This window comes from Aquarana catesbeiana, linkage group LG03 (assembly GCF_042186555.1).
Source record: "Aquarana catesbeiana isolate 2022-GZ linkage group LG03, ASM4218655v1, whole genome shotgun sequence".
In the NCBI taxonomy this organism is placed as follows: Eukaryota; Metazoa; Chordata; class Amphibia; order Anura; family Ranidae; genus Aquarana; species Aquarana catesbeiana.
The window spans coordinates 680,498,322-680,525,000 of NC_133326.1; the positions used below are offsets into that span (position 1 = coordinate 680,498,322).

The 26,679-nt window shown below is 38.4% G+C and overlaps 1 protein-coding gene across 3 annotated transcripts in view; it reads right to left on the bottom strand.

Annotated features, from left to right (window-relative positions):
* The window catches only part of LOC141133523 (adhesion G-protein coupled receptor G6-like), a 287,556-nt gene that overhangs the window by 181,451 nt on the left and 79,426 nt on the right, over positions 1–26,679 (bottom strand). For all 3 annotated transcript variants that reach the window (XM_073622952.1, XM_073622954.1, XM_073622953.1), the window contains exon 2: positions 15,660–15,763. In XM_073622952.1, coding sequence (XP_073479053.1) covers positions 15,660–15,763 — 104 coding nt within the window. The remainder of the gene's footprint in view (positions 1–15,659; positions 15,764–26,679) is intronic.

Here is a 26,679-nt window from a genome sequence, read left to right on the forward strand (position 1 = left end):
GTGGAGTCCAGTACAGACTTAGCGGTACCAGCTCAGAAATACTGCACAGCTAAAGTGAGGGAGGTGTTATGAAGTATATTGAAGAACTGTAATCCAGAGTGTATAGAGTGTAATAAGAAACTGATATTTGGAGTGAATAATGCAGAGAATACAGAAATTGAGCCACAGATTGTAAGGAGTTAAATGTGTTCTTGTGGAAAAGCATTGCTTTTAGGTTACAAAGTAAAGAGTACACTTTTAAGTGCAGCCTTAACGCCAACCTTTCATTAAATATCAGCCTCAGCCCACCTTTGGGGGCACTAGCAAGCAGTTCTTCTGGCATTCTTCTGGGCCCACATTTGGGACCAATAAGCCCTGTCCACACATCCCTCATAGAAATTTTTTTTATAAAACTTTTCTTTAGCGAATCAGGTCCCCTGTGCTTTTATTGGCTTCTTCTTATAACAAAACAAAATGTAAAATGTTCACTGGTTTCAACACAATGAATTATATATGGGTATATCCTTGGGGTAGGGACTATTGCAAGGGACGTACTAAACTGCATATTGGGATGATGGGATGATTGGATTATTGGCTGCAATACTGAGAACTCTCACTAGATGTCAGTGTACCATATACACATATATATGGTAATGACTGTTGTTTCTCAAAATATGTTATTCTTTACTGCAGTGCTTGATACAATGTTGCAAGAAGCAGTTGCTAATGTTTAACTCTTCACTTGCTGATATATATGCAGCTGTACAACAGTTGCTGATATATATGCAGCTGTACAACAGGATAAAGAAGTAATATAAAAATTACATTTTACTTGTTTTTGATGGGAATATGGGTAGAATTATTATTGTTCACGGGGATTATTGGAGGAATATCATGTTAACACCCGACAATGAACATATTTAATTAACAATAATAATATGCATATACTTTTTCTACATAGGGATTATGGGTGGAATATTGTAGTTAGACATACATAGGAATATATTAAACCTATTTCTGATATAAATATGTATATAATTATTTTTCTACATGGGGAATATTGTTTATAAATATACATAGCAGCATATTAAACCCATTTCTGATGAGAATATGCATATAATTATTTTTCTAGATGGGGATTATTGGTGGAATATTGTTTATAAATATACATAGCAACATATTAAACCCATTTCTGATGAGAATATGCATAAAATTATTTTCCTACATGGGGATTATTGGTGGAATATTGTTTATAAATATACATAGCAACTTATTAAACCCATTTATGATATGAATATGCATGTAATTATTTTTCTACATGGGGATTATTGATGGAATATTGTTTATAAATATACATAGCAACATATTAAACCCATTTCTGATGAGAATATGCATATAATTATTTTTCTACATGGGGATTATTGGTGGAATATTGTTTAAAAATATACATAGCAACATATTAAACCCATTTCCAATGAGAATATGCATATAATTATATTTCTACATGTGGATTATTGGTGGAATATTGTTTATAAATATACATAGCAACATATTAAACCCATTTCTAAAGAGAATATGCATATAATTATTTTTCTACATGGGGATTATTGGTGGAATATTGTTTATAAATATACATAGCAACATATTAAACCCATTTCTGATGAGAAAATGCATATAATTATTTTTCTACATGGGGATTATTGGTGGAATATTGTTTATAAATATATATAGCAGCATATTAAACCCATTTCTGATGAGAATATGCATATAATTATTTTTCTACATGGGGATTATTGGTGAAATATTGTTTATAAATATACATAGCAACATATTAAACCCATTTCTGATGAGAAAATGCATATAATTATTTTTCTACATGGGCTTTATTGTTGGAATATTGTTTAAAAATATACATAGCAACATATTAAACCCATTTCTAAAGAGAATATGCATACAATTATTTTTCTATATGGGGATTATTGGTGGAATATTGTTTATAAATATACATAGCAACATATTAAACCCATTTCTGATGAGAAAATGCATATAATTATTTTTCTACATGGGGATTATTGGTGGAATATTGTTTATAAATATACATAGCAACATATTAAACCCATTTATGATATGAATATGCATGTAATTATTTTTCTACATGGGGATTATTGGTGGAATATTGTTTATAAATATACATAGCAACATATTAAACCCATTTCTGATGAGAATATGCATATAATTATTTTTCTACATGGGCATTATTGGTGGAATATTGTTTAAAAATATACATAGCAACATATTAAACCCATTTCCAATGAGAATATGCATATAATTATATTTCTGCATGTGAATTATTGGTGGAATATTGTTTATAAATATACATAGCAACATATTAAACCCATTTCCAATGAGAATATGCATATAATTATATTTCTACATGTGGATTATTGGTGGAATATTGTTTATAAATATACATAGCAACATATTAAACCCATTTCTAAAGAGAATATACATATAATTATTTTTCTACATGGGGATTATTGGTGGAATATTGTTTAGAAATATACATAGCAGCATATTAAACCCATTTCTGATGAGAATATGCATATAATTATTTTTCTACATGGGGATTATTGGTGGAATATTGTTTATAAATATACATAGCAGCATATTAAACCCATTTCTGATGAGAAAATGCATATAATTATTTTTCTACATTGGGATTATTGGTGGAATATTGTTTATAAATATACATAGCTCCTTGAGGGTAGGGACTGATGTGAATGTACAATGTATATGTAAAGCACTGCGTAAATTGACGACGCTATATAAGTACCTGAAATAAAATAAAAATAAAATAAAATAAATATTAAACCCATTTCTGATGAGAATATGCATATAATTATTTTTCTACATGGGGATTATTGGTGGAATATTGTTTAAAAATATACATAGCAACATATTAAACCCATTTATGATATGAAAATGCATGTAATTATTTTTCTACATGGGGATTATTGGTGGAATATTTTTTATAAATATACATAGCAACATATTAAACCCATTTCTGATGAGAATATGCATATAATTATAATTCTACATGGGGGATTATTGGTGGAATATTGCTTGTAAATATACATAGCAACATATTAAACCCATTTCTGATGAGAATATGCATATAGTTATAATTCTACATGGGGATTATTGGTGGAATATTGTTTATAAATATACATAGCAACATATTAAACCCATTTCTGATAAGAATATGCATATAATTATATTTCTACATGGGGATTATTGGTGGAATATTGTTTATAAATATACATAGCAACATATTAAACTCATTTCTGATGAGAATATGCATATATGTTGCTATGTAGATTGTAAGCTCCTTGAGGGTAGGGACTGATGTGAATGTAAAATGTATATGTAAAGCGCTGCGTAAATTGACGGCGCTATATAAGTACCTGAAATAAATAAATAAATAAATAAATGTATATTTATAAACAATATTCCACCAATAATCCCCATGTAGAAATATAATTTTATGCATATTCTCATCAGAAATTGGTTTAATATGTTGTTATGTATATTTATAAACAATATTCCACCAATATTCCCCATGTAGGAAAATAATTACATGCATTTTCATATCAGAAATAGGTTTAATATGTTGCTATGTATATTTATAAACAATATTCTACCAATAATCCCCATGTAGAAATATAATTATATGCATATTCTTATCAGAAATGGGTTTACTATGTTGCTATGTATATTTATGAACAATATTCCACCAATAATCCCCATGTACAAATATAATTATATGCATATTCTCATCAGAAATGGGTTTAATATGTTGCTATGTATATTTATAAACAATATTCCACTAATAATCCCCATGTAGAAAAATAATTATATGCATTTTCATATCAGAAATAGGTTTAATATGTTGCTATGTATATTTATAAACAATATTCCACCAATAATCCCCATGTAGAAATATAATTATATGCATATTCTCATCAGAAATGGGTTTAATATGTTGCTATGTATATTTATAAACAATATTCCACCAATAATCCCCATGTAGAAAAATAATTATATGCATTTTCTCATCAGAAATAAATGGGTTTAATATGTTGCTTTGTATATTTATAAACAATATTCCACCAATAATCCACATGTAGAAAAAGGAAAATTTATTATCAAATACTTACCGTAATTTTCCTTTCCTGATGGACTCCATGGCAGCCTACGTGTGGGTTAACCCCGCCTCCTCTCCAATGCTATAGGACCCCCTACCCTATAAGATTGAGCTCACCTTTGTAGACTGTGTTCCGTAACTAGCCTACTCTTGACTGATGGGTGGGAGCTCCGTCTGCCATGGAGTCCATCAGGAAAGGAAAATTACGGTAAATATTTGATAATAAATTTTCCTTTTTCCTGACAGACTCCATGGCAGCCTACGTGTGGGAAATAACTAGCCAATCCACACGGGTGGGCATGCTGAACAGAAATAAATTTAATTTGACCCGTCAACCGACAGGATTTATAAAGCAAAGTTCACAGAAGATAGCGGAGCAGGCTCAATATAATAATGTGACGTTAAAGTTTTAATAGAGGCCCATGAGGCCGCCTGCAGATGACGTCTGAAGCCACGTTCCGGGCTGCTGCCCCTGAAGCCGCTATACCCCTGGTAGAGCATGCCACTACTGCCTCCAGAGGAGCCAGGCCCCTCGCTCTATAAGCCTGTTGGATGAACTGGCCAATCCAGGCCGTAGTCGCTCTGTTACTGCTAGAGTGCGGGACAGACAGGTAGTTAGAGCGTGAGAAGGAGGAAGTAACTTGCCGATATACTTTCAGAAATTTTGCCTATGATTAGAGGATGAAATTTTAATGGACCCTGGGGTCCTGAGTGTAGGCAGAATGATTTCTAGGAACTTAAGGAACCCTGAGGTAACTTTGCATTTGAGCCGAGCCTAGGAATAAGGACCACCCGGTCCGGAAAAATGTCAGAAAAGGTTCTTCGTGACCTAGTTACCCAATCTTCTGCGACCCCTTTAGCCAAGGTAATGGCTACTAGGAAGGAGACTTTAGTAGAAAGGATTTCAATGGAAAGCGGGAGGATCCCATGATACTGATTTGAGACAGTGAGTTGAGAACAAGGGGAAGTTCCCCTTTGGGAAAACTTGGTCTCCTTTGTGGTCCGAGTCTTGACGCTCCACTGAAGAACTGCTGGATTAAAGGGTGCACAGCCCATGATGTACCAGAGAAAGCCGACAAGGCTGAAGCTCAGACTCTAGGAGAGCCGATAAATAGAGAAAGACCTAGACTGGAATGAAGGAAGCTGAGGATATCCTGAGCTTTTGGATTTCCACCTGAATCGTCCGTAGAAGATGAGAACCTGAGCGACTTAGCCCAAATTCAGCTATAAACTTTTTTCAAGCACTTCTTCCTTGAGCTCATGAAGGAAAAAATAGTTAAACCAATCATTCTCGGATGTCTGTACATGAAGAGACCATTCATTGTTGTCTAACTGAGTGCGCGACAGGAAGTCCGCCTGGACGTTCTGGACACCGGGAATGAAGACTGCTGAAACGTTGGCCAGATATTTCTGAGCCCAAGACATGATGGACTAGACTTCTTGGAGCAGGATGGAGCTCCTGGTATCTCCTTGTCCCTTCCTGTATTAGACCCATCTCCAATGATACTGACTCCCCATCCATGAGAAGGACTGAAGGGCATACCCAGCTGCCCGAAGGTCCAGGATATTCAAGCGCAGAATAAAAAGACGGGCATCCCACTTGGCTTGTGCAAGTTCCACCCTGCAGAGGGCCCCCCACCAGCCCTGTTGGCATCAGGTGTGACCGTGACTTCAGGAGACTGGAGCGATGGAGTGGTAATTGATAGAATTTTGCGTTGAAGCCACCCGAAGAGGCTGTTCTTCATCAATGATGTCATATGAGTCAACTGATTGACGCCTCCTGAATTCCATTGTTGAAGAGGCCCTGACCAAAAGAGCGTACCCTCCATAGGGCCCATTCGACCATGGGGATCGTAGAAACCACCGTACCTATAATTTTCAAGCGCTGAACCCTTCCAGCGTGTGGAGCTCAGAGACAGACAGATTCTCCCGAGGACGACTGGAATCTTCTCTACTGGAAGAGAGATGGTGTTCCCCATTGTTGATGAACTGAGCCCCTAAGTATACCAAGCGCTGGACTGGTTCTAGCTGGCTTTCCCCTTGGTTTAGGAACCGCCCGAGTTCTATCAATATTTAGATAACTTGCTCCCTGTGGACCAGCAGCTGCTTTTTTTTTTTTTTTTTTGACTAGGGACAACACCAAGAGATCGCCTAGGAAGTGGTACAAGTGTATCCCTTTATTCGGCTGAGGGCCACCAAAGCCTGAAGGACTTTCGAGAATACTCGGAGAGAGATTGTCAGCCAAAAGTGGAGGCAGGTAAACTGCAGATGTTCTTGGCCGGCTTGGAACCGAATGCATATGCAGAAACCTCTGCACAGGAACGTGGAAATAAGAAACCTTCAAGTCTATTGAGATTAACCAATCTCCTGGTTGTGTAGCTTGCTGAATGGTCGCCAGAGTCTCCTTTTGGATAGATAAATCAGGACTAACACTGGACACCAAGCACCGTTCCTTTCCTGAGCTAGGAAGAGGGAAGGAAGAATACCCCTCGGAACTCCTCGCCGTTCAGGACAGGCACCGCTCCCTGTGTTTTCAGCAAATTCACATAGGGCGGAACATTTGCATATCTCTTCTAGTCATGGTAGCAGGGTAGAGATGAATCCGGGGAAAGGAGTGCCGCCGAAGGACCGTGTGTGACCTGATGAGATCGTCTTTATGGTCCACGATCCCCTTCCTGACCCGCCTGGGCAAGCCTAATCTCGAAACGACTTGGCCGGCTCGCGACCACTGGATACCTGGATCTTTGTGGATTTTCAGAAGGGCGTCCGCCCCCTGCATCAATTACTTTTGAAGTCCCTGGCCAGGCCTGTATGAGCGTGCTTCTCATGAACGTCCAATGCTGCTTCTTCTGGGCTGGGGTCTCTCCCAGCCAAACAGACGCCTATCTTAAATCAGCGAACCAAGGGTGTAACCATAAGGCCGCTCGGCCGTAACCCAGGACAGCGTAGCCCGAGCTAACAGGCGGATAAGACCGATCGACGCTCATCCCAGGAAGTCCATTGCCGGCTTCAATTCCTGAACTGTCAGGCCCATGGCTAGCTTTTCCCCCTTAGAATGGAGTCCACGTTTTCTGTCAGAGCTTCCATCGCCTTGGACAAGCTGCTAGGGCCAGGACGGGTTTGCAAGTCATATCAGCTAACCTGTAAATTTTCACAAGACCTTGGACTATTCTCCTCTTGAGCCCGTATCAAAGGATACGGTATCTTCTAGGAAAAAGGAGACGTGTTTAGCCAGGCAGTAGCAATAATGTAGCAGTAATGCTGCATCTATGAGGGGAGCATTTACCAGATGTTTCACCTCTTCTGCTTTGAAGGGATAAAGACTAGAGGTTTTACTTGACATGGAAGTTTTCTTGTCCACTTTGCTCCTACAATTCCACTAAGAGCAGAAAATCAGAACCTTCCTTCCCCAGGTTATTCTCCTTTGCTTAGCCGACTGAGTGGAAGGCTCCTCCCACTTCAGGGCTTCTTCGACCACTGTGACTAGTGGGGAAACCAGAGAGAAATCAAGACCTCAGATGAATTCATCTCCTTTCAAATCACTGGCTTAAGAGCCTGGGGAGGCATCGTAGGGCTGGAATAGGCCTGGATCTTCCTGGGCCCCGTCAGCCAGGGAGCCAGATAGGGGCTCCGCGTGTAGGTTGCATGCCACTCCTCTAGGGGTTGAAGAATCACACGCTTGATAAGAGACTCCATCTTATTTGTGTCTTTTGCTTTCCAGCCGCCTGGGCAAAAGATGGGTCACACGGTGACTTGCTCTCTGGGAGTCGTGTCCCACATCCCCAGCAGGCTCTGTGATCAGAGCGGCTGTCATGGCAGTGTGTGCGGTGACTGGAGGAGGTATGGGAACATTTCTTTTGTTTAAAGGAGGAATGGAACATCTCATTATGGGAGGAGGAATGGGAACGTCCCCTCTGTTTTAAAGGAGGAATGGAACGTCTCCTTTTCGGAGGAGGAATGGGAACATCTCCTCTATTTAAAGAAGGGATGGAACATCTCCTTGTGGGAGGAGGAATGGGAACGTCTCCTCTGTTTAAAGGAGGAAAGGAACATCTCCTTGTGGGAAGAGGAATGGGAATGTCTCCTCTGTTTAAAGGAGGAATGGAACATCTCCTTGATGGAGGAGGAATGGGAACGTCTCCTCTGATTAAAGGAGGAATGAAAACATCTCCTTGTTGGAGGAGGAATGGAACATCTCCTCTGCTTAAAGGAGGAATGAAAACATCTCCTTGTTGGAGGAGGAATGGAACATCTCCTCTGCTTAAAGGAGGAATGAAAACATCTCCTTGTTGGAGGAGGAATGGAACATCTCCTCTGCTTAAAGGAGGTATGGAAACATCTCCTTGTTGGCGGAGGAATGGGAACGTCTCCTCTGTTTAAAGGAGGAATGGAAACATCTCCTTGTTGGAGGAGGAATGGAAACGTCTCCTCGGCTGTTGTGTTGTGGCCTGGCAAGGTCTCTGTCGTTCTGGACCTCGACCTGAGGATTCAACCTGAAAGGACTGAAGGAGAAAATTGGGGGGGGGGTTGGAGGCGAGATATGACAACAAAGTGCCACACTTGCAACTGTACCGCAACCCCTCCCTTCACCTGCACAAACCTTGAAGGCGGTGACTTGTCCATGACCTTTGGACAAAAACGTCACGAACAGATGGTCTGAAAAAAGGCCTGAAAATGCCAAATGTACCCAGAACCAGGGAAGAAAAAGAACTTGTCTGCCTCTCTTCCTTTTATTTATTTATTTATTTATTCATTTTTAAAACAAAATGAATTCGTATCAACATTCCTTTTAGGAAAAATTAAATAAGAACGAAATAGACACTAATATATGTCTAATACATATATGACATAATTCTCGCATAATCCTTCTCCGTTATTATTTATATATATAAGTATATATACACACATATACATATTAATATTTATTTATTTATTTATTCATATGTATACATTTTTTTTTTTTTTTAACATTATGCAATTTCCTTTAAGAAAAAAGGGCACCAGGCAAAAAATACCTAATAAGGCAGACCAGGGCTGGGGAAAGCTGCTACCTCTGCTCACTGCCTGGGATGATCCTCTTATGGCAGGAGCTAGAAGCCGCTTTTGAAATCCCCGCCAGTGACGTCACCGCCTCCCCACCTCGCGCCTGCGCTGTGGGGAGGCAGCCGAACGGCATCTGCGCGGCCGCCAGGGAAACCACCAATCCGCGCACACGTGAGCCAAGCCTCGCTTTCGCAGAAGCCCTGCACATGCGCAGACGACGGCGGCGGCCGCGACCCGGATGCGCCGCGGCGAGCTGGAACGCAAAGCGCTCCAGCCACTATGAAAGGAATTGGGGACACAGTTTTAGCTGAATTAAAGCATAGATGTGACTATAGACAACACAGAAAACACAAAGGCGACTGCCATGGAAAAAATGAAGAAGAGGGTCGCAGACCTTGCCAGCCGTTGATGCTCCGGGCCTTCAGGCATACAGAGGCAGACTCCACTGCACCACTTGGGGAATCCAGTGCCTAGGAAACTACACGCCTGCCCGTGGCTGGGCCCTGAGCTGCATCGCCTAAATGGTATGCCAAACCTTGGAAACATCCGACCGGACGTGAACAGTGTGTGTAGGTCCATTGGAGGAGGACAAAAAAGGAACACAGTCTACACAGGTGAGCTCAATATTATAGGGTAGGGGGTCCTATAGCATTGGAGAGGAGGCGGGGTTAACCCACACGTAGGCTGCCATGGAGTCTGTCAGGAAATATAATTATATGCATATTCTCATTGGAAATGGGTTTAATATGTTGCTATGTATATTTTTAAACAATATTCCACCAATAATCCCCATGTAGAAAAATAATTATATGCATATTCTCATCAGAAATGGGTTTAATATGTTGCTATGTATATTTATAAACAATATTCCACCAATAATCCACATGTAGAAATATAATTATATGCATATTCTCATTGGAAATGGGTTTAATATGTTGCTATGTATATTTTTAAACAATATTCCACCAATAATCCCAATGTAGAAAAATAATTATATGCATTTTCTCATCAGAAATGGGTTTAATATGTTGCTATGTATATTTGTAAACAATATTCCACCAATAATCCACATGTAGAAATATAATTATATGCATATTCTCATTAGAAATGGGTTTAATATGTTGCTATGTATATTTTTAGACAACATTCCACCAATAATCCCCATGTAAAAAAATAATTATATGCATTTTCTCATCAGAAATGGGTTTAATATGTTGCTATGTATATTTATAAACAATATTCCACCAATAATCCCCATGTAGAAAAATAATTATATGCATATTCTCATCAGAAATGGGTTTAATATGCTGCTATGTATATTTATAAACAATATTCCACCAATAATCCCCATGTAGAAAAATAATTACATGCATCTTCATATCATAAATGGGTTAAATATGTTGCTATGTATATTTATAAGCAATATTCCACCAATAATCCCCATGTAGAATTATAATTATATGCATATTCTCATTAGAAATGGGTTTAATATGTTGCTATGTATATTTTTAAACAATATTCCACCAATAATCCTCATGCAGAAAAATAATTATATGCATTTTCTCATCAGAAATGGGTTTAATATGTTGCTATGTAAATTTATGAACAATATTCCACCAATAATCCCCATGTAGAAAAATAATTATATGCATATTCTCATTAGAAATGGGTTTAATATGTTGCTATGTATATTTATAAACAATATTCCACCAATAATCCACATGTAGAAATATAATTATATGCATATTCTCATTGGAAATGGGTTTAATATGTTGCTATGTATATTTTTAAACAATATTCCACCAATAATCCCCATGTAGAAAAATAATTACATGCATATTCATATCATAAATGGGTTTAATATGTTGCTATGTATATTTATAAACAATATTCCACCAATAATCCCCATGTAGAAAAATAATTATATGCATATTCTCATCAGAAATGGGTTTAATATGTTGCTATGTATATTTATAAACAATAGTCCACCAATAATCCACATGTAGAAATATAATTATATGCATAGTCTCATCAGAAATGGGTTTAATATGTTGCTATGTATATTTATAAACAATATTCCACCAATAATCCCCATGTAGAAAAATAATTGTATGCATATTCTCTTTAGAAATGGGTTTAATATGTTGCTATGTATATTTTTTCAACAATATTCCACCAATAATCCCCATGTAGAAAAATAATTATATGCATTTTCTCATCAGAAATGGGTTTAATATGTTGCTATGTATATTTATAAACAATATTCCACCAATAATCCCCATGTAGAAAAATAATTACATGCATATTCATATCATAAATGGGTTTAATATGTTGCTATGTATATTTATAAACAATATTCCACCAATAATCCCCATGTAGAAAAATAATTATATGCATATACTCATCAGAAATGGGTTTAATATGTTGCTTTGTATATTTATATACAATATTCCACCAATAATCCACATGTAGAAATATAATTATATGCATATTCTCATTAGAAATGGGTTTAATATGTTGCTATGTATATTTTTAAACAATATTCCACCAATAATCCCCATGTAGAAAAATAATTATATGCATATTCTCTTTAGAAATGGGTTTAATATGTTGCTATGTATATTTATAAACAATATTCCACCAATAATCCCCATGTAGAAAAATAATTACATGCATATTCATATCATAAATGGGTTTAATATGGTGCTATGTATATTTATAAACAATATTCCACCAATAATCCCCATGTAGAAAAATAATTATATGCATATTCTCATCAGAAATGGGTTTAATATGTTGCTATGTATATTTTTAAACAATATTCCACCAATAATCCCCATGTAGAAAAATAATTATATGCATTTTCTCATCAGAAATGGGTTTAATATGTTGCTATGTATATTTATAAACAATATTCCACCAATAATCCACATGTAGAAATATAATCATATGCATATTCTCATCAGAAATGGGTTTAATATGTTGCTATGTATATTTATAAACAATATTCCACCAATAATCCCCATGTAGAAAATAATTGCATGCATTTTCTCATCAGAAATGGGTTTAATATGTTGCTATGTATATTTATAAGCAATATTCCACCAATAATCCCCATGTAGAATTATAATTATATGCATATTCTCATTAGAAATGGGTTTAATATGTTGCTATGTAAATTTATGAACAATATTCCACCAATAATCCCCATGTAGAAAAATAATTATATGCATATTCTCATTAGAAATGGGTTTAATATGTTGCTATGTATATTTATAAACAATATTCCACCAATAATCCACATGTAGAAATATAATTATATGCATATTCTCATTGGAAATGGGTTTAATATGTTGCTATGTATATTTTTAAACAATATTCCACCAATAATCCCCATGTAGAAAAATAATTACATGCATATTCATATCATAAATGGGTTTAATATGTTGCTATGTATATTTATAAACAATATTCCACCAATAATCCCCATGTAGAAAAATAATTATATGCATATTCTCATCAGAAATGGGTTTAATATGTTGCTATGTATATTTATAAACAATAGTCCACCAATAATCCACATGTAGAAATATAATTATATGCATAGTCTCATCAGAAATGGGTTTAATATGTTGCTATGTATATTTATAAACAATATTCCACCAATAATCCCCATGTAGAAAAATAATTGTATGCATATTCTCTTTAGAAATGGGTTTAATATGTTGCTATGTATATTTTTTCAACAATATTCCACCAATAATCCCCATGTAGAAAAATAATTATATGCATTTTCTCATCAGAAATGGGTTTAATATGTTGCTATGTATATTTATAAACAATATTCCACCAATAATCCCCATGTAGAAAAATAATTACATGCATATTCATATCATAAATGGGTTTAATATGTTGCTATGTATATTTATAAACAATATTCCACCAATAATCCCCATGTAGAAAAATAATTATATGCATATACTCATCAGAAATGGGTTTAATATGTTGCTTTGTATATTTATATACAATATTCCACCAATAATCCACATGTAGAAATATAATTATATGCATATTCTCATTAGAAATGGGTTTAATATGTTGCTATGTATATTTTTAAACAATATTCCACCAATAATCCCCATGTAGAAAAATAATTATATGCATATTCTCTTTAGAAATGGGTTTAATATGTTGCTATGTATATTTATAAACAATATTCCACCAATAATCCCCATGTAGAAAAATAATTACATGCATATTCATATCATAAATGGGTTTAATATGGTGCTATGTATATTTATAAACAATATTCCACCAATAATCCCCATGTAGAAAAATAATTATATGCATATTCTTATCAGAAATGGGTTTAATATGTTGCTATGTATATTTTTAAACAATATTCCACCAATAATCCCCATGTAGAAAAATAATTATATGCATTTTCTCATCAGAAATGGGTTTAATATGTTGCTATGTATATTTATAAACAATATTCCACCAATAATCCACATGTAGAAATATAATCATATGCATATTCTCATCAGAAATGGGTTTAATATGTTGCTATGTATATTTATAAACAATATTCCACCAATAATCCCCATGTAGAAAATAATTGCATGCATTTTCTCATCAGAAATGGGTTTAATATGTTGCTATGTATATTTATAAGCAATATTCCACCAATAATCCCCATGTAGAATTATAATTATATGCATATTCTCATTAGAAATGGGTTTAATATGTTGCTATGTATATTTTTAAACAATATTCCACCAATAATCCTCATGCAGAAAAATAATTATATGCATTTTCTCATCAGAAATGGGTTTAATATGTTGCTATGTAAATTTATGAACAATATTCCACCAATAATCCCCATGTAGAAAAATAATTATATGCATATTCTCATTAGAAATGGGTTTAATATGTTGCTATGTATATTTATAAACAATATTCCACCAATAATCCACATGTAGAAATATAATTATATGCATATTCTCATTGGAAATGGGTTTAATATGTTGCTATGTATATTTTTAAACAATATTCCACCAATAATCCCCATGTAGAAAAATAATTATATGCATATTCTCATCAGAAATGGGTTTAATATGTTGCTATGTATATTTATAAACAATATTCCACCAATAATCCACATGTAGAAATATAATTATATGCATAGTCTCATCAGAAATGGGTTTAATATGTTGCTATGTATATTTATAAACAATATTCCACCAATAATCCCCATGTAGAAAAATAATTGTATGCATATTCTCTTTAGAAATGGGTTTAATATGTTGCTATGTATATTTTTTCAACAATATTCCACCAATAATCCCCATGTAGAAAAATAATTATATGCATTTTCTCATCAGAAATGGGTTTAATATGTTGCTATGTATATTTATAAACAATATTCCACCAATAATCCCCATGTAGAAAAATAATTACATGCATATTCATATCATAAATGGGTTTATTATGTTGCTATGTATATTTATAAACAATATTCCACCAATAATCCACATGTAGAAATATAATTATATGCATATTCTCATTAGAAATGGGTTTAATATGTTGCTATGTATATTTTTAAACAATATTCCACCAATAATCCCCACGTAGAAAAAATAATTATATGCATTTTCTCATCAGAAATGGGTTTAATATGTTGCTATGTATATTTATAAACAATATTCCACCAATAATCCCCATGTAGAAAAATAATTATATGCATATTCTCATCAGAAATAGGTTTAATATATTCCTATGTATGTCTAACTACAATATTCCACCCATAATCCCTATGTAGAAAAAGTATATGCATATTATTATTGTTAATTAAATATGTTCATTGTCGGGTGTTAGCATGATATTCTTCCAATAATCCCCATGAGCAATAATAATTCTACCCATATTCCCATCAAAAACAGGTAAAATGTAATTTTTATATTACTTCTTTATCCTGTTGTACAGCTGCATATATATCAGCAACTGTTGTACAGCTGCATATATATCAGCAAGTGAAGAGTTAAACATTAGCAACTGCTTCTTGCAACATTGTATCAAGCACTGCAGTAAAGAATAACATATTTTGAGAAACAGCAGAGTCATTACCATATATATGTGTATATGGTACACTGACATCTAGTGAGAGTTCTCAGTATTGCAGCCAATAATCCAATCATCCCATCATCCCAATATGCAGTTTAGTACGTCCCCTATTGCAATGGTGGTTCTATGTGTCCTGCATTTCACTATGGAAATAGTACGATTAAATCATTTATTTCAAGGAATTATAACTGTCATGCATAGTTATTTGTTCTCAAACACTCTAGTATATACAATATGTAGCCAAAATCTAATCTACCCATGATATAAAATAACTCCTAAGTACAAACATACATAAAGGTTATTAACTTACCACCAGTATGCTGAACAGCAGCCATATAAACAGTGATAAAATATAACATATGCTGCATCTTTCTTTTCCAGTGATTACACCACATTCCATTTAAGAGGGTCATCCTATAAAAAAAAGAAAGGAACCATTTAGCAGTACATTTCTCTGACCAGAGTCGGATGTCTCTTCTCTGCCTAATGAAGTGTTTGTGAAGTATTACCATTCTGACAGCTACAGCTCACTTACATTTGTGACACAGTTCATATTGCTCAAAGTGCTATTTTTATTGAACACTCTGCTTGTCAGTATAGCAAAATGTGCAACTGTTACACTCTGGAGCAAAATAATTTAACATCAGAAAAAAAAGTATTAGGTTACATGCCTTTAGCAGATATTTTACTTGTTACCAAATACCTCTTATGTCGGAATTTCTGACAAAAAATGTTCAATGTGAGCTTGTTGTCGGAAGTTCCGACCGTGAGAATGCTCCATCGGACATTTGCGGTCAGAATTTCCGACAACAAATGTTTGAGGGCAGGTTCTCAGAACTTGTTGTCGGAAATTCCGAGCATGTGTACACAATTCCGACGCACAAAAGTCCATGCATGCTCGGAATCAAGCAGAAAAGCCACACTGGCTATTGAACTTCATTTTTCTCAGCTGGTCGTATCGCTGTACGTCATCGGGTTCTTGAATTTCCGACAATTTTTGTGTGACCGTGTGTATGCAAGACAAGTTTGAGCCAACATCCGTCGAAAATGAATCCAGGATTTTGTTGTCAGAATGTCCGATCGTCTGGACACGGCATTAGATTTATACTGAAGCATACATAAAAACATATACAATATCTTTTTTGACATTTCATATTTTCTTTTAAATAAAAAAAAGTTGGTATACATGCTTGTATTTACATTTATAGAATGCAAAACATTTGAAAAATGTAAAAAAGTTTTTAGGACTAGGATAGCCCCATAAATCTTTTTTTAACATTAAAATGTTTCCTATGCATTAGGGATGAGCCGAACACCCCCCTGTTCGGTTTGCAGCAGAACAGGCGAACAGGCAAAAAACTTGTTCGAACACGCAAACACCATTAACCACTTCGCGCACACGTTATAGCCGAAAGACGGCTAGAGCGCGGACGCCAATTGCCGGGAGGCCGTCCCTGGTTGTCCTCCTGTTTTCTTCCGCGATGCATGCTCCTGCAGGCGCACATTGGGAAAGTTCTGTGCTGGCCATGTCCCTTGGACACAGCCAGTCACAGATCGCTGTAAACGGCCAATCACAGCGGCCGTTTACAGCGTGATCGGCAGTGCCAATGAGAGATGATCTTATATGTAAACATATGAGATCATCTCTCATCGCCGGCTCTCCCTCTTCACACAGAGACAGCGTGTGAGGAGGGAGAGCTAACCGTTGCAGCGTGAATAAAAAAAAAAACTGTCACTGCCATCTGTCCCCACTGTCATCTGTCCCCACTGCCATCTGTCCCCAGTGCCACGTATAAGTGCCATCTGTCATCAGTGCCATCTGTCATCAGTGCCACCTATCAGTGTCACATGCCATCTGTTATCAGTGTCACGTGTCATCAGTGCCATGTATCAGTGGCATCTGTCATCAGTGTCACGTTTCATCAGTGCCATGTATCAGTGCCATCTGTCATCAGTGTCACGTGTCATCAGTGCCACGTATTAGTGCCATCTGTCATCAGTGCCACGTATTAGTGCCATGTGTCATCAGTGCCATGTGGCATCAGTGCCATGTATTAGTGCCATCTGTCATCAGTGCCATCTGTCATCAGTGCCACGTGTCATCAGTGCCGCATATTAGTGCCATCTGTCATCAGTGCCACATTAGTGTCATGAGTGCCACATCAGTCTCATCAGTGCCATGTATCAGTGCCACATCAGTGTCATCAGTGCCCTGTATCAGTGCCAACTGTCATCAGTGCCACATCAGTGTCACGTGTCATTGTCCTGGTGCTCCAGGGCCTTCGAAAATGTAATAGGTAGTCAACAAGTTAGATGTGTAATTTATGCTCCTAGAACACGTGATGGTGCTCCCTGCATGTTGGGCCTCTTTATGTGGCCAGGCTGTGAAAAAGTCCCACACATGTGGTATTGTAATACTCAGGAGGAGTAGCAGAATGTATTTTGGGGTGTTATTTGTGGTATACACATGCCATGTGAGAGAAATAACCTATTACAATGACAATTTTGTGGGGAAAAAAAAATCTTCTTTTTGCAAAGAATTGTGGGGAAAAATTACAACATCAAAAAGCTCACCATGCATCTTACTAAATACCTAATTTCAAAAAAGGGGTCGTTTGGGGGGTATTTGTACTTTCCTGACTTGTTTGTCTTGCAGGAAACAAGATAGGCCACCAGTACTTCAGGTGTGATCAATTTTTTATGATTTGCACCACAGCTTGTAGACTCTCTAACTTTCACAAAGACCAAATAATATCCACTAATTTTGGTTATTTTTACCAAAGATATGTAGCAGTATAAATTGTGGCCAAAATTTATGAAGTAAAATTAATAATTTGCAAAATTTTATCACAGAAACTAAGAAAAATGTGTTTTTTTATCTAAATTTTCAGTCTTTTTTCAATTATAGCGCAAAAAATAAAAAACCCAGAGGTGATCAAATACCACCAAAAGAAAGCTCTATTTATATGAAAAAAAGGACAAAAAAAATCATTTGGGTATAGTATTACATGGCTGAGTAATTGTCATTAAAAGTGTGAGAGTGCTGAAAGCTGAAAATTGGTCTGGGCAGGAGGGGGGTTTAAGTGCCCAGTAGGCAAGTGGTTAAAGTCTATGGGACATGAACATGAATAATCAAAAGTGCTAATTTTAAAGGCTTATATGCTGTTGTAAACATGGGAAACATTCGCCACTTTACAAGCATACTATAGACACCCCCCCAGGTATGAAGGAATATTTCTCTTTTATCGTTTCCCTTTAAGCATTATTAAAATCACTGCTCCTGAAAAAACGGCCATTTTTAAAACTTTTTTTTGCATTGATACATGTCCCCTGGGGCAGGACCCGGGTCCCCAAACACTTTTTATGACAATAATTTGCATATTAACCTTTAAAATGAGCACTTTTGATTTCTACCATAGACTTTTAAAGGGTGTTCCGCGGCTTTCGAATTTGCCGCGAACACCCCAAATGGGCGAACAGCCAATGTTCGAGTTGAACTCATGTTCGACTCGAACATAAAGCCCATCCCTACTATACACCATCCATTTGCCAAATAATTCTTGCCCTATCTCTCAAGCACATGGTGAATGTTACATTCATTGCATATTTTACTAACATCAGAATGAGATTGACAGTGGGAACATGTATCAATTCCATCACACAGCAAGGCAAGCTAAACAGGAGCCAAAAGACAGATCCTGAGATAGATTTAATATAATTTTGTAGCTTGGTCCATAAATTCCTTCTTTCAGTAGTATTGTGAAAGAACAAAAAACATACCCTTGACCAAAACTGGTTTGGAGTATAAGATCTAGATCATCAATTTTTAAACTATGGGTCTCCACCCAAACTGGGTCATGGACTTCTTTGGCATGGGCAGCCTCTGCCATCCACCTGCCCTCATTTCTCTTCTCAGGTTCTTTGCCTAATGCTGTGAAGCAAAACATCACAGCTGCATGGGCAGCCATGTCTACCTGCCATTAGGGCCAAGAAGTGAGCAGTGCAAACTGGCCAGGCGCTGATTGAAATGTGACCAGTTCAGTGGGGACCAGTCACATTTTGACCTGTGTTTGGTAGTCTTTGCCCAGCAGAAGTCGTTTAAACAAGGGGATGCAGTGTTGGAGGAAGGGTGCAAAAGTGAGAAGCAGTAAAAAAGGGGGCAAGACATGAGCAGTAAAGTCCCTGACTGTTTTAATTACTCTCCTGTAAGTTAGGATCAGCTTTCTGTCTATATTCGTTATGCATAAAAGTATATGTAATACAAAGGATTTAAGTTTTTTAAATTGACTGTGTTGAGGTTTAAATGTGTTTTTTTTTTTTTAAATATGTTCTGGGAATGTTGTTGTAGCACAATCATTAAAGCATATTTGGTCAGTACCAGGACTGTGGCACTTGTGCTGTGAAGGCCCAGGCTCTAGTTAACTATGTACCTTTAATCTCCTCCCACTGTTAGGGCATTGTGTCTAAACCCAAAGTTCACCACAGGGCATCATTGTTGTTCGTGGAGGGCATTTCATTAGGTGAGCATTTCATTAGAAAGACACTCAATAATTTATTATTATTATTATTATTATTATTATTATTATTATTATTATTCAGGATTTATATAGCACCCGCAGTTTACACAGTATTTACAATATCAAGGCAGACAATACAATACAATTCAATACATGAAGAATTAGATAGGGCCCTGCTCATTAGGGTCAAGGGGAGGGTCAAGTGATACAAAAGGTAATAACTGTGGGGGATGAACTGATGGAGAAAATAAAAGTATAGTTGTTAGGTGAAAGCAGGATAGGCTTCCCTGAAAAGAAGGATGTTCAGGTATCACCTAAAAATAAACAGTGGGAGATAGACAGAATGAGGTAGGTAGTTCCAGAGGATGGGAGAGGGTTGAAAGAAGCCTTGGAGGTGAGCATGGGAGGTGACAAGGGAGTCAGCATGCAGGAGGCCTTGGGAGAAACAAAGAGAATGACTTGGTTGGTATTTTGAGACTAGGTTAGTGATGTAGTTGAGGGCTGAATTGTGGATGGTTTTGTAGGTTGTTCTTAGTATTTTGAATGTAATTTGTTGGGTGAGCGGAAGTCAATGGAGGGATTAGCAGAGAGAGGTAGCAGACACTGAATGGTTGGTCAGGTGGATGAGTCTGACAGTAGCATTCACGATGGACTGAAACGGGTTTTTCCACGTAAAGGTAATCTAATGAGGAGTGAGTTGCAGTAATCCAAGTGAGAGATAATCAGGGAGTGAATTAGAAGCAATGTGGAATGTGGTGTCATTGGTTAAGAAGGGGCTTTTTTAAAAGATGTTGCAGAAGTTGAGGCAGCAAGATTTGGACAGTGACTATATGTGGGGGCGAAAGGAGAGTCCATGATTGTACCTAGCACCTTTGCATGCTGGGACAGGTTAATAGTTGTGCCGCTGATCTTGACAGAGAAGTCAGGGGAAGAGGCAAGTGGGGGAGGAAATAATATGAGCTCAGATTTGGACAGATTGAGTTTGAGAGTGTTGTGAAATCCAGACTGATATGTCTGTCTGTAAAATATTAATGTGTGAGGAAACTGATGGAGTGAGCTGAGAGGTAGAGAGAAAGATTTGTGTGTCAGAGTAGAAATGGTATTGAAAGCCATGGCAGTTTTGAATTATAATTATGGTTTTATTAACAATGTTAGCTTTTCACTTCACCATTTTACACATGAAAAAATAGGAACTATACTTCAGCATTTGGATGCCTTTTCCTCAAGACCTCACTATGTAGCAGAACGGGAACAAGAGCTCCACTGTACTCCGATCTTCTCAAATCCTTCACTTTTACACATCCACTTACAGTGGCTTCCTCAGTACAAGATAATAGTTTTTAACTCTTGACTATATGCTATAGATGCCCTTACATGTTACAGTAAATGATACCTTTCATCCTGGATACCTACTGGAGGTGTGGGGGAGAAAAGGCTACAACATATCACATATGTTGGAATTGTCCACGTATTCAAACCTTTTGAACAAATATTTTTTCTTTATTCTGCCAATTGAGGAAAAAAAGGGGGGGGGGATTAAGGGACTTTTAGGAAGCCATGATCTGGTGAAATCATGTATTTCAGTCCCTAGGGACTTCATATGATGTCATGACCTGGTAAGGACATAGACATCCATCCCATTTATATATTAAGGAAAAAGGGTATATAATCATATACCAGGGGTGTGGGACTTTGTGTGAAGCATATGACAGCCCACAGAATGATAGGGTGAATATAAGGGAATTTTATTGCACATTGCATTATACATACATGTTCAAAATAGCACAGGTAATTTAACATACAAAAGTAATAAGACTATTGAGCACAGCTCATAATACATATGCTGGTAACAATAAGAGTATGCATGAATCACAATGATGACTCTACATTGGTAATAAATTGGTCATATCAGAAGGTAAAAATATTTGGTAGAAATATTTGAAATTCCCATGTTCACCACAGAATAAAGGTGTATACCATTGATAAGAAAGGATATAGCCTGCAGGACCTATGGTCTCACTAGCCTGTGGGGGTACAGAATACATGATAACTTGAAGTTCTTATAACACTAGTGGAAACACGACACTCAGAAGCTCTACACGTTTCGTGGCTTCTGCCACTCGTCAGGAGCAGGTGCGTGTGGTTGCTATAAAATTAAGAAATTTTGTTAAAAAATTGGAAAAATGGAAACCAGTAGACATATAAGGGCAAGGTTTAGGGGTACAGTTAGAACCACCATGACCAAGGCTTACTTACTCAGGTTGGGCCTGTTGAAGGAGCAGTGGTGAGGCCCCACAGACAGTCCAGGAAACAACCCCACACCGGGAGCTGAGGTGGGCAGCCATGCGGGTAGGGGATGGGCGGCACTCACGGCAGGCACGGCAACCGAGGACATTCTGGGAGTGAAGGGACAATGGTGAGCAAGGAGGTGTGAAGGACACTAGGGAGGGGGGGGGAGGAGGCAAAGGAAGAGGGACAGGAAAGAGAAAGGGAAAATAAGGGGGAGGAGAAGAAGGAATGATAAGGGAACAGGGGGAACAGGGGGAAGGGGGGAAGGGGGAAGGGGGGGGAGGAAGACAACAGAGGGAAGAAAAGAGAAAGGAAGAACTTCCAGAGAGAAGAGGGGGGGAAAAAAGAAGGGGGGGTAAAAAGAGGGGGGGAAAGGGGGGAATAAGATGAGGGGGGGAATGAGAGGGGGAGGGGGGAAAAAGGGGGGGGAAAGAAGGGGAAGGGGGGTGAGGGGACAAGGATAGAGGTGAAAGGACAGAGAGGGGTGATGTTGGGTAAGTGAATGAAGGAAGTGAAGCTGGAAAAGAGTGGTAATGAAGCAATAGGAGGTGCCAATTACCTTGTGTATAGGAGGAACCCAATGAAGGGAACCAGAGTAACCAATGGAAAAGCAATCCAAGTGATGGATAGTGTGTGGAGAGCCTCGATTATCGTGACCACCTGAGAAGCGCCCCTAAATAGCCCGGCGCGGGGATGTCCACCAATGTCACGCCGTGGGGTGGGGGGAGGAGCGCCAGGCACCGGATGGCTGCTTCCGGTCAGCGGTACGTGGCAAGCCCTCCCATAGCCCACAAGTGTGGTGAACACAGCCTGTGCACGATGGCGTCAGAACGGCGCCCCGCGCACAGCAACGGAAGCGTGACACCGACACGCACTGGCAGCACATCCGCCCCCCCAGGCCGTCAAAAGACGGCGGGGGAGGGGGGACGCCCGCAGAGCGTGTCGCAGCCCCCGGGATGAGAAAGAGACCAGACCCCAGGATGGCCCAGCACTCCCCCCATATCAACAGTACCCAAACTGGGCTGGTTAAACAGTTGGAGCAATAAATTGATTGGGGATCTCAAACAGGAAAAAATAGGAAGAAAATTATAAATATTATGATAAATAGTAACAAAGTTATAAATATACAAATAAATAAATCAGGGGAGACTACACATAGGTCATTAATGGCAGGAGAATATATATATATATATATATATATATATATATATATATATATATATATATATATATATATCTAAACTAGTAGAGCTACATCAAATGCTTCCATCCCTATTTGTATAAACAACAACTGAGGAAAAAAGGGGTGGGGGATTAAGGGACTTTTAGGAAGCCATGATCTGGTGAGATCATGTATTTCCATCCCTAGGGACTTTATATGATGTCATGACCTGGTAAGGACATAGACATCCATCCCATTTATATATTAAGGAAAAAGGGTATATAACCATATAACAGGGGTGTGGGACTTTGTGTGAAGCATATGACAGCCCAAAGAATGATAGGGTGAATATAAGGGAATTTTATTGCACATTGCATTATACATACATGTTCAAAATAGCACAGGTAATTTAACATACAAAAGTAATAAGACTATTGAGCACAGTTCATAATACATATGCTGGTAACAATAAGAGTATGCATGAATCACAATGATGACTGTACATTGGTAATAAATTGGTCATATCAGAAGGTAAAAATATTTGGTAGAAATATTTGAAATTGGGGGCGTGGCCTGGCAGCTCATGGAGTAGGACGTGAGTAGAGAGAGCTCCTTCTCCCGGCACTCCTAACACAGATCCTGTGCTAATATCCGCGGCATACAAAGTTCCGATCTGTCCCCCAGTGATCCAGGCAGGTGTGGGGAAATGTCACCGCCGAAAAAGACGACCGGAGCGGCCGATAAGCTGTCACAATATCGCCGCCAGGAAAAGGAGATGCAGACCGAAGATGGCGCCGGCTCAGGTACAGACCCAGATCCCCATGCTGACGGCACAGTTAAAGTACTTGATGCCATAGCGGCTCTCCAGGGAACTTTGACAGCCAAAATAGATGAAGTAAAGATAGATATATCCCTGCTCAGGCAAGATCTATCTAGAGTGAGAGATAGAGTAACGGAGGTGGAAACCCGGGTCGGCACAATGGAGGATACTCTGTACCCTCTGCAACATGCTCAACAAGACATGCTGAGGCAAATTCAACAGTTGCAATCTCACCAAGACGACCTCGAAAATCGTATCAGGAGATGCAACCTTCGGTTCATAGGCATACCGGAAAAGGAGGAAGGCACAGACCCGGTCACATTCTTAGAATCTCTCCTTACTACGCAATATGGTAGAGAAGCCTTTTCTATGATGTTTGCGGTGGAGAGGGCTCACCGCATCCCAGCAAGACCCCCCCCGCCTGGAGCGCCACCTCGTACATTTATTGCAAAATTCTTGAACTTTCGGGACAGAGATAAAGTTCTCCGTTTATCGAGGGAAAAGGGAAATATACAGCTAGGAAATACTCATGTTGCGGTATTTCCAGATTTTTCTAACGCAATACAGAAGAAAAGAGCGCAATTTCAAGATGTAAAGCGACGTCTGCGCACATTGCATCTTAAGTATGCTATGCTCTTTCCCGCCAGGCTGCGGGTGGAGGAAGATGGACGCGCACAGTTCTTTGAGGACCCTGAAGCTGCAGCAGCATGGCTAGACCGAAGAGGCCGTCCAGCATAACAACCGCTTCAACAGTGAAGATTCGACAGATGGTCGGACTTTCTTTTGCTAGATGATGGAAGGAGAGAAGGAGAACCATTGTTATGTATAACCTGGTAATGACATACAAGGCATAGTGAAATGCTTCCCCCTCCCCTAATCCCATCCTTCATATATCGATTACCACTGAGAAGTATTTCATCACCAACATCACTAAGCTATACATACTCACTATGGACAGTACTTTATATCTGCAATACTCCTCTTCCCCTCTGTCCCTTAACTTGAACTACAACCTGGCGGAATATATACAAGGAACTAAGTATGGCCTGAACACAAGCCTCACACCTTTCCTTGCAGACTAGGAACAAGAGAAAATTCTGACACAGACATAGCTCGGATCCACATGGAGGTGCCGTGGGAGGAGTAGGGTAATAACTTCGATCCTCCTCTTGTCACCTTGCTTCGTGACTGTCAGTGGGAAACGCTTTTTGATTTTCGCCCCCCAGGAAATGGTTATAAAAAGCAGACCACGATTAGTGGCTACGCTAAGATTTGTGCCTCCAGCTGGTTTAAATAGCTGGATGTTAATGTTTGTTTTGCAGGTTCGGGGAAACATGCTCACGCCAAGTTGGGGAGGCGTGCAGCCGGGAGGGAAAGGAAGGGTTCAATTTTGTTATTTTAGTTTTGGGAAATGTAACATGGCTGTATTCTATGGTCATATCAGCACATATACCATGAACAGAAATGCAGATAAATGTGATATACACAGGAAGAGCTGGATGATTGAAGATTTATATGTGAATATGTTCTTGCCTGGCTGGTCTGATCTAACGGTACCTATTTTCTGATAAAATGACCTCTATTAAATTTGTTACCTGGAACGTAAGGGGCCTGCGAGATAGGATCAAGCGGACAGCGGTCCTGCAATACCTGAAATCACAAAAAGCTGATATCACTGCCCTGGTAGAAACACACATTACTGGGCATCTACAGGCAGCTTTAAAAAAACCATGGGTGGGATGGAGCTATCATAGCATACATACCAACCAGTCTAGAGGAGTCTCAATTATTGTCGCCAAAAAAGTGCAATTTGAGTTGGTGTCTTTGGAATCAGACCAGCAGGGAAGATTTTTGTTTCTTAATACGCTTATAGGAGGGAACCCGCTCCTAATTCTGGCAACCTATGTGCCTCCCCCATTCGCGTCGGAGGTGGTCATGAAGGGATTGGCATTTTTGGCCAAGAACCCGTCGACCCCAGCCGTATGGATGGGAGACTTCAACATGGTCATGAATCCAGCATTAGACAGGCCATCACAAGAGAGCTCCCCCAGAGGTTCATCACAACACACTAGATTAAGCCGGCTGCTGACAGAATTCGCCATTACGGATGTCTGGAGGTGGCATAATCCATCCACAAGGGCATACACTTGTCATTCAGTGGGTCATCACACAATGTCACGGATAGATTATGTGCTAGTAACCAATACTCTGCTACCAAAGGTTACAGGCTCTGGAATCGCACCTAGAGCTTTATCTGATCACGCACCGTGCTGGATAACGGTATCTCTACTAAAATCCGCCCCCACTTCCCCATGGCGACTTAACCCCTTCTGGCTCACAGTACTACCAAACATAGAGGGCCTTGCGTTAGAATTACAACACATACTCAATGATAAATGTAACAGAGACGCTTTAGCTGCGGAATGGGACTCATTTAAAGCACACGCACGTAAATTACTGTCCCTCAGGATAAATAGATTTAAAACATCCTCCAAACTTATTTTACAACTGGCAACTGACAAACTGACTGAACTTGAAAGAG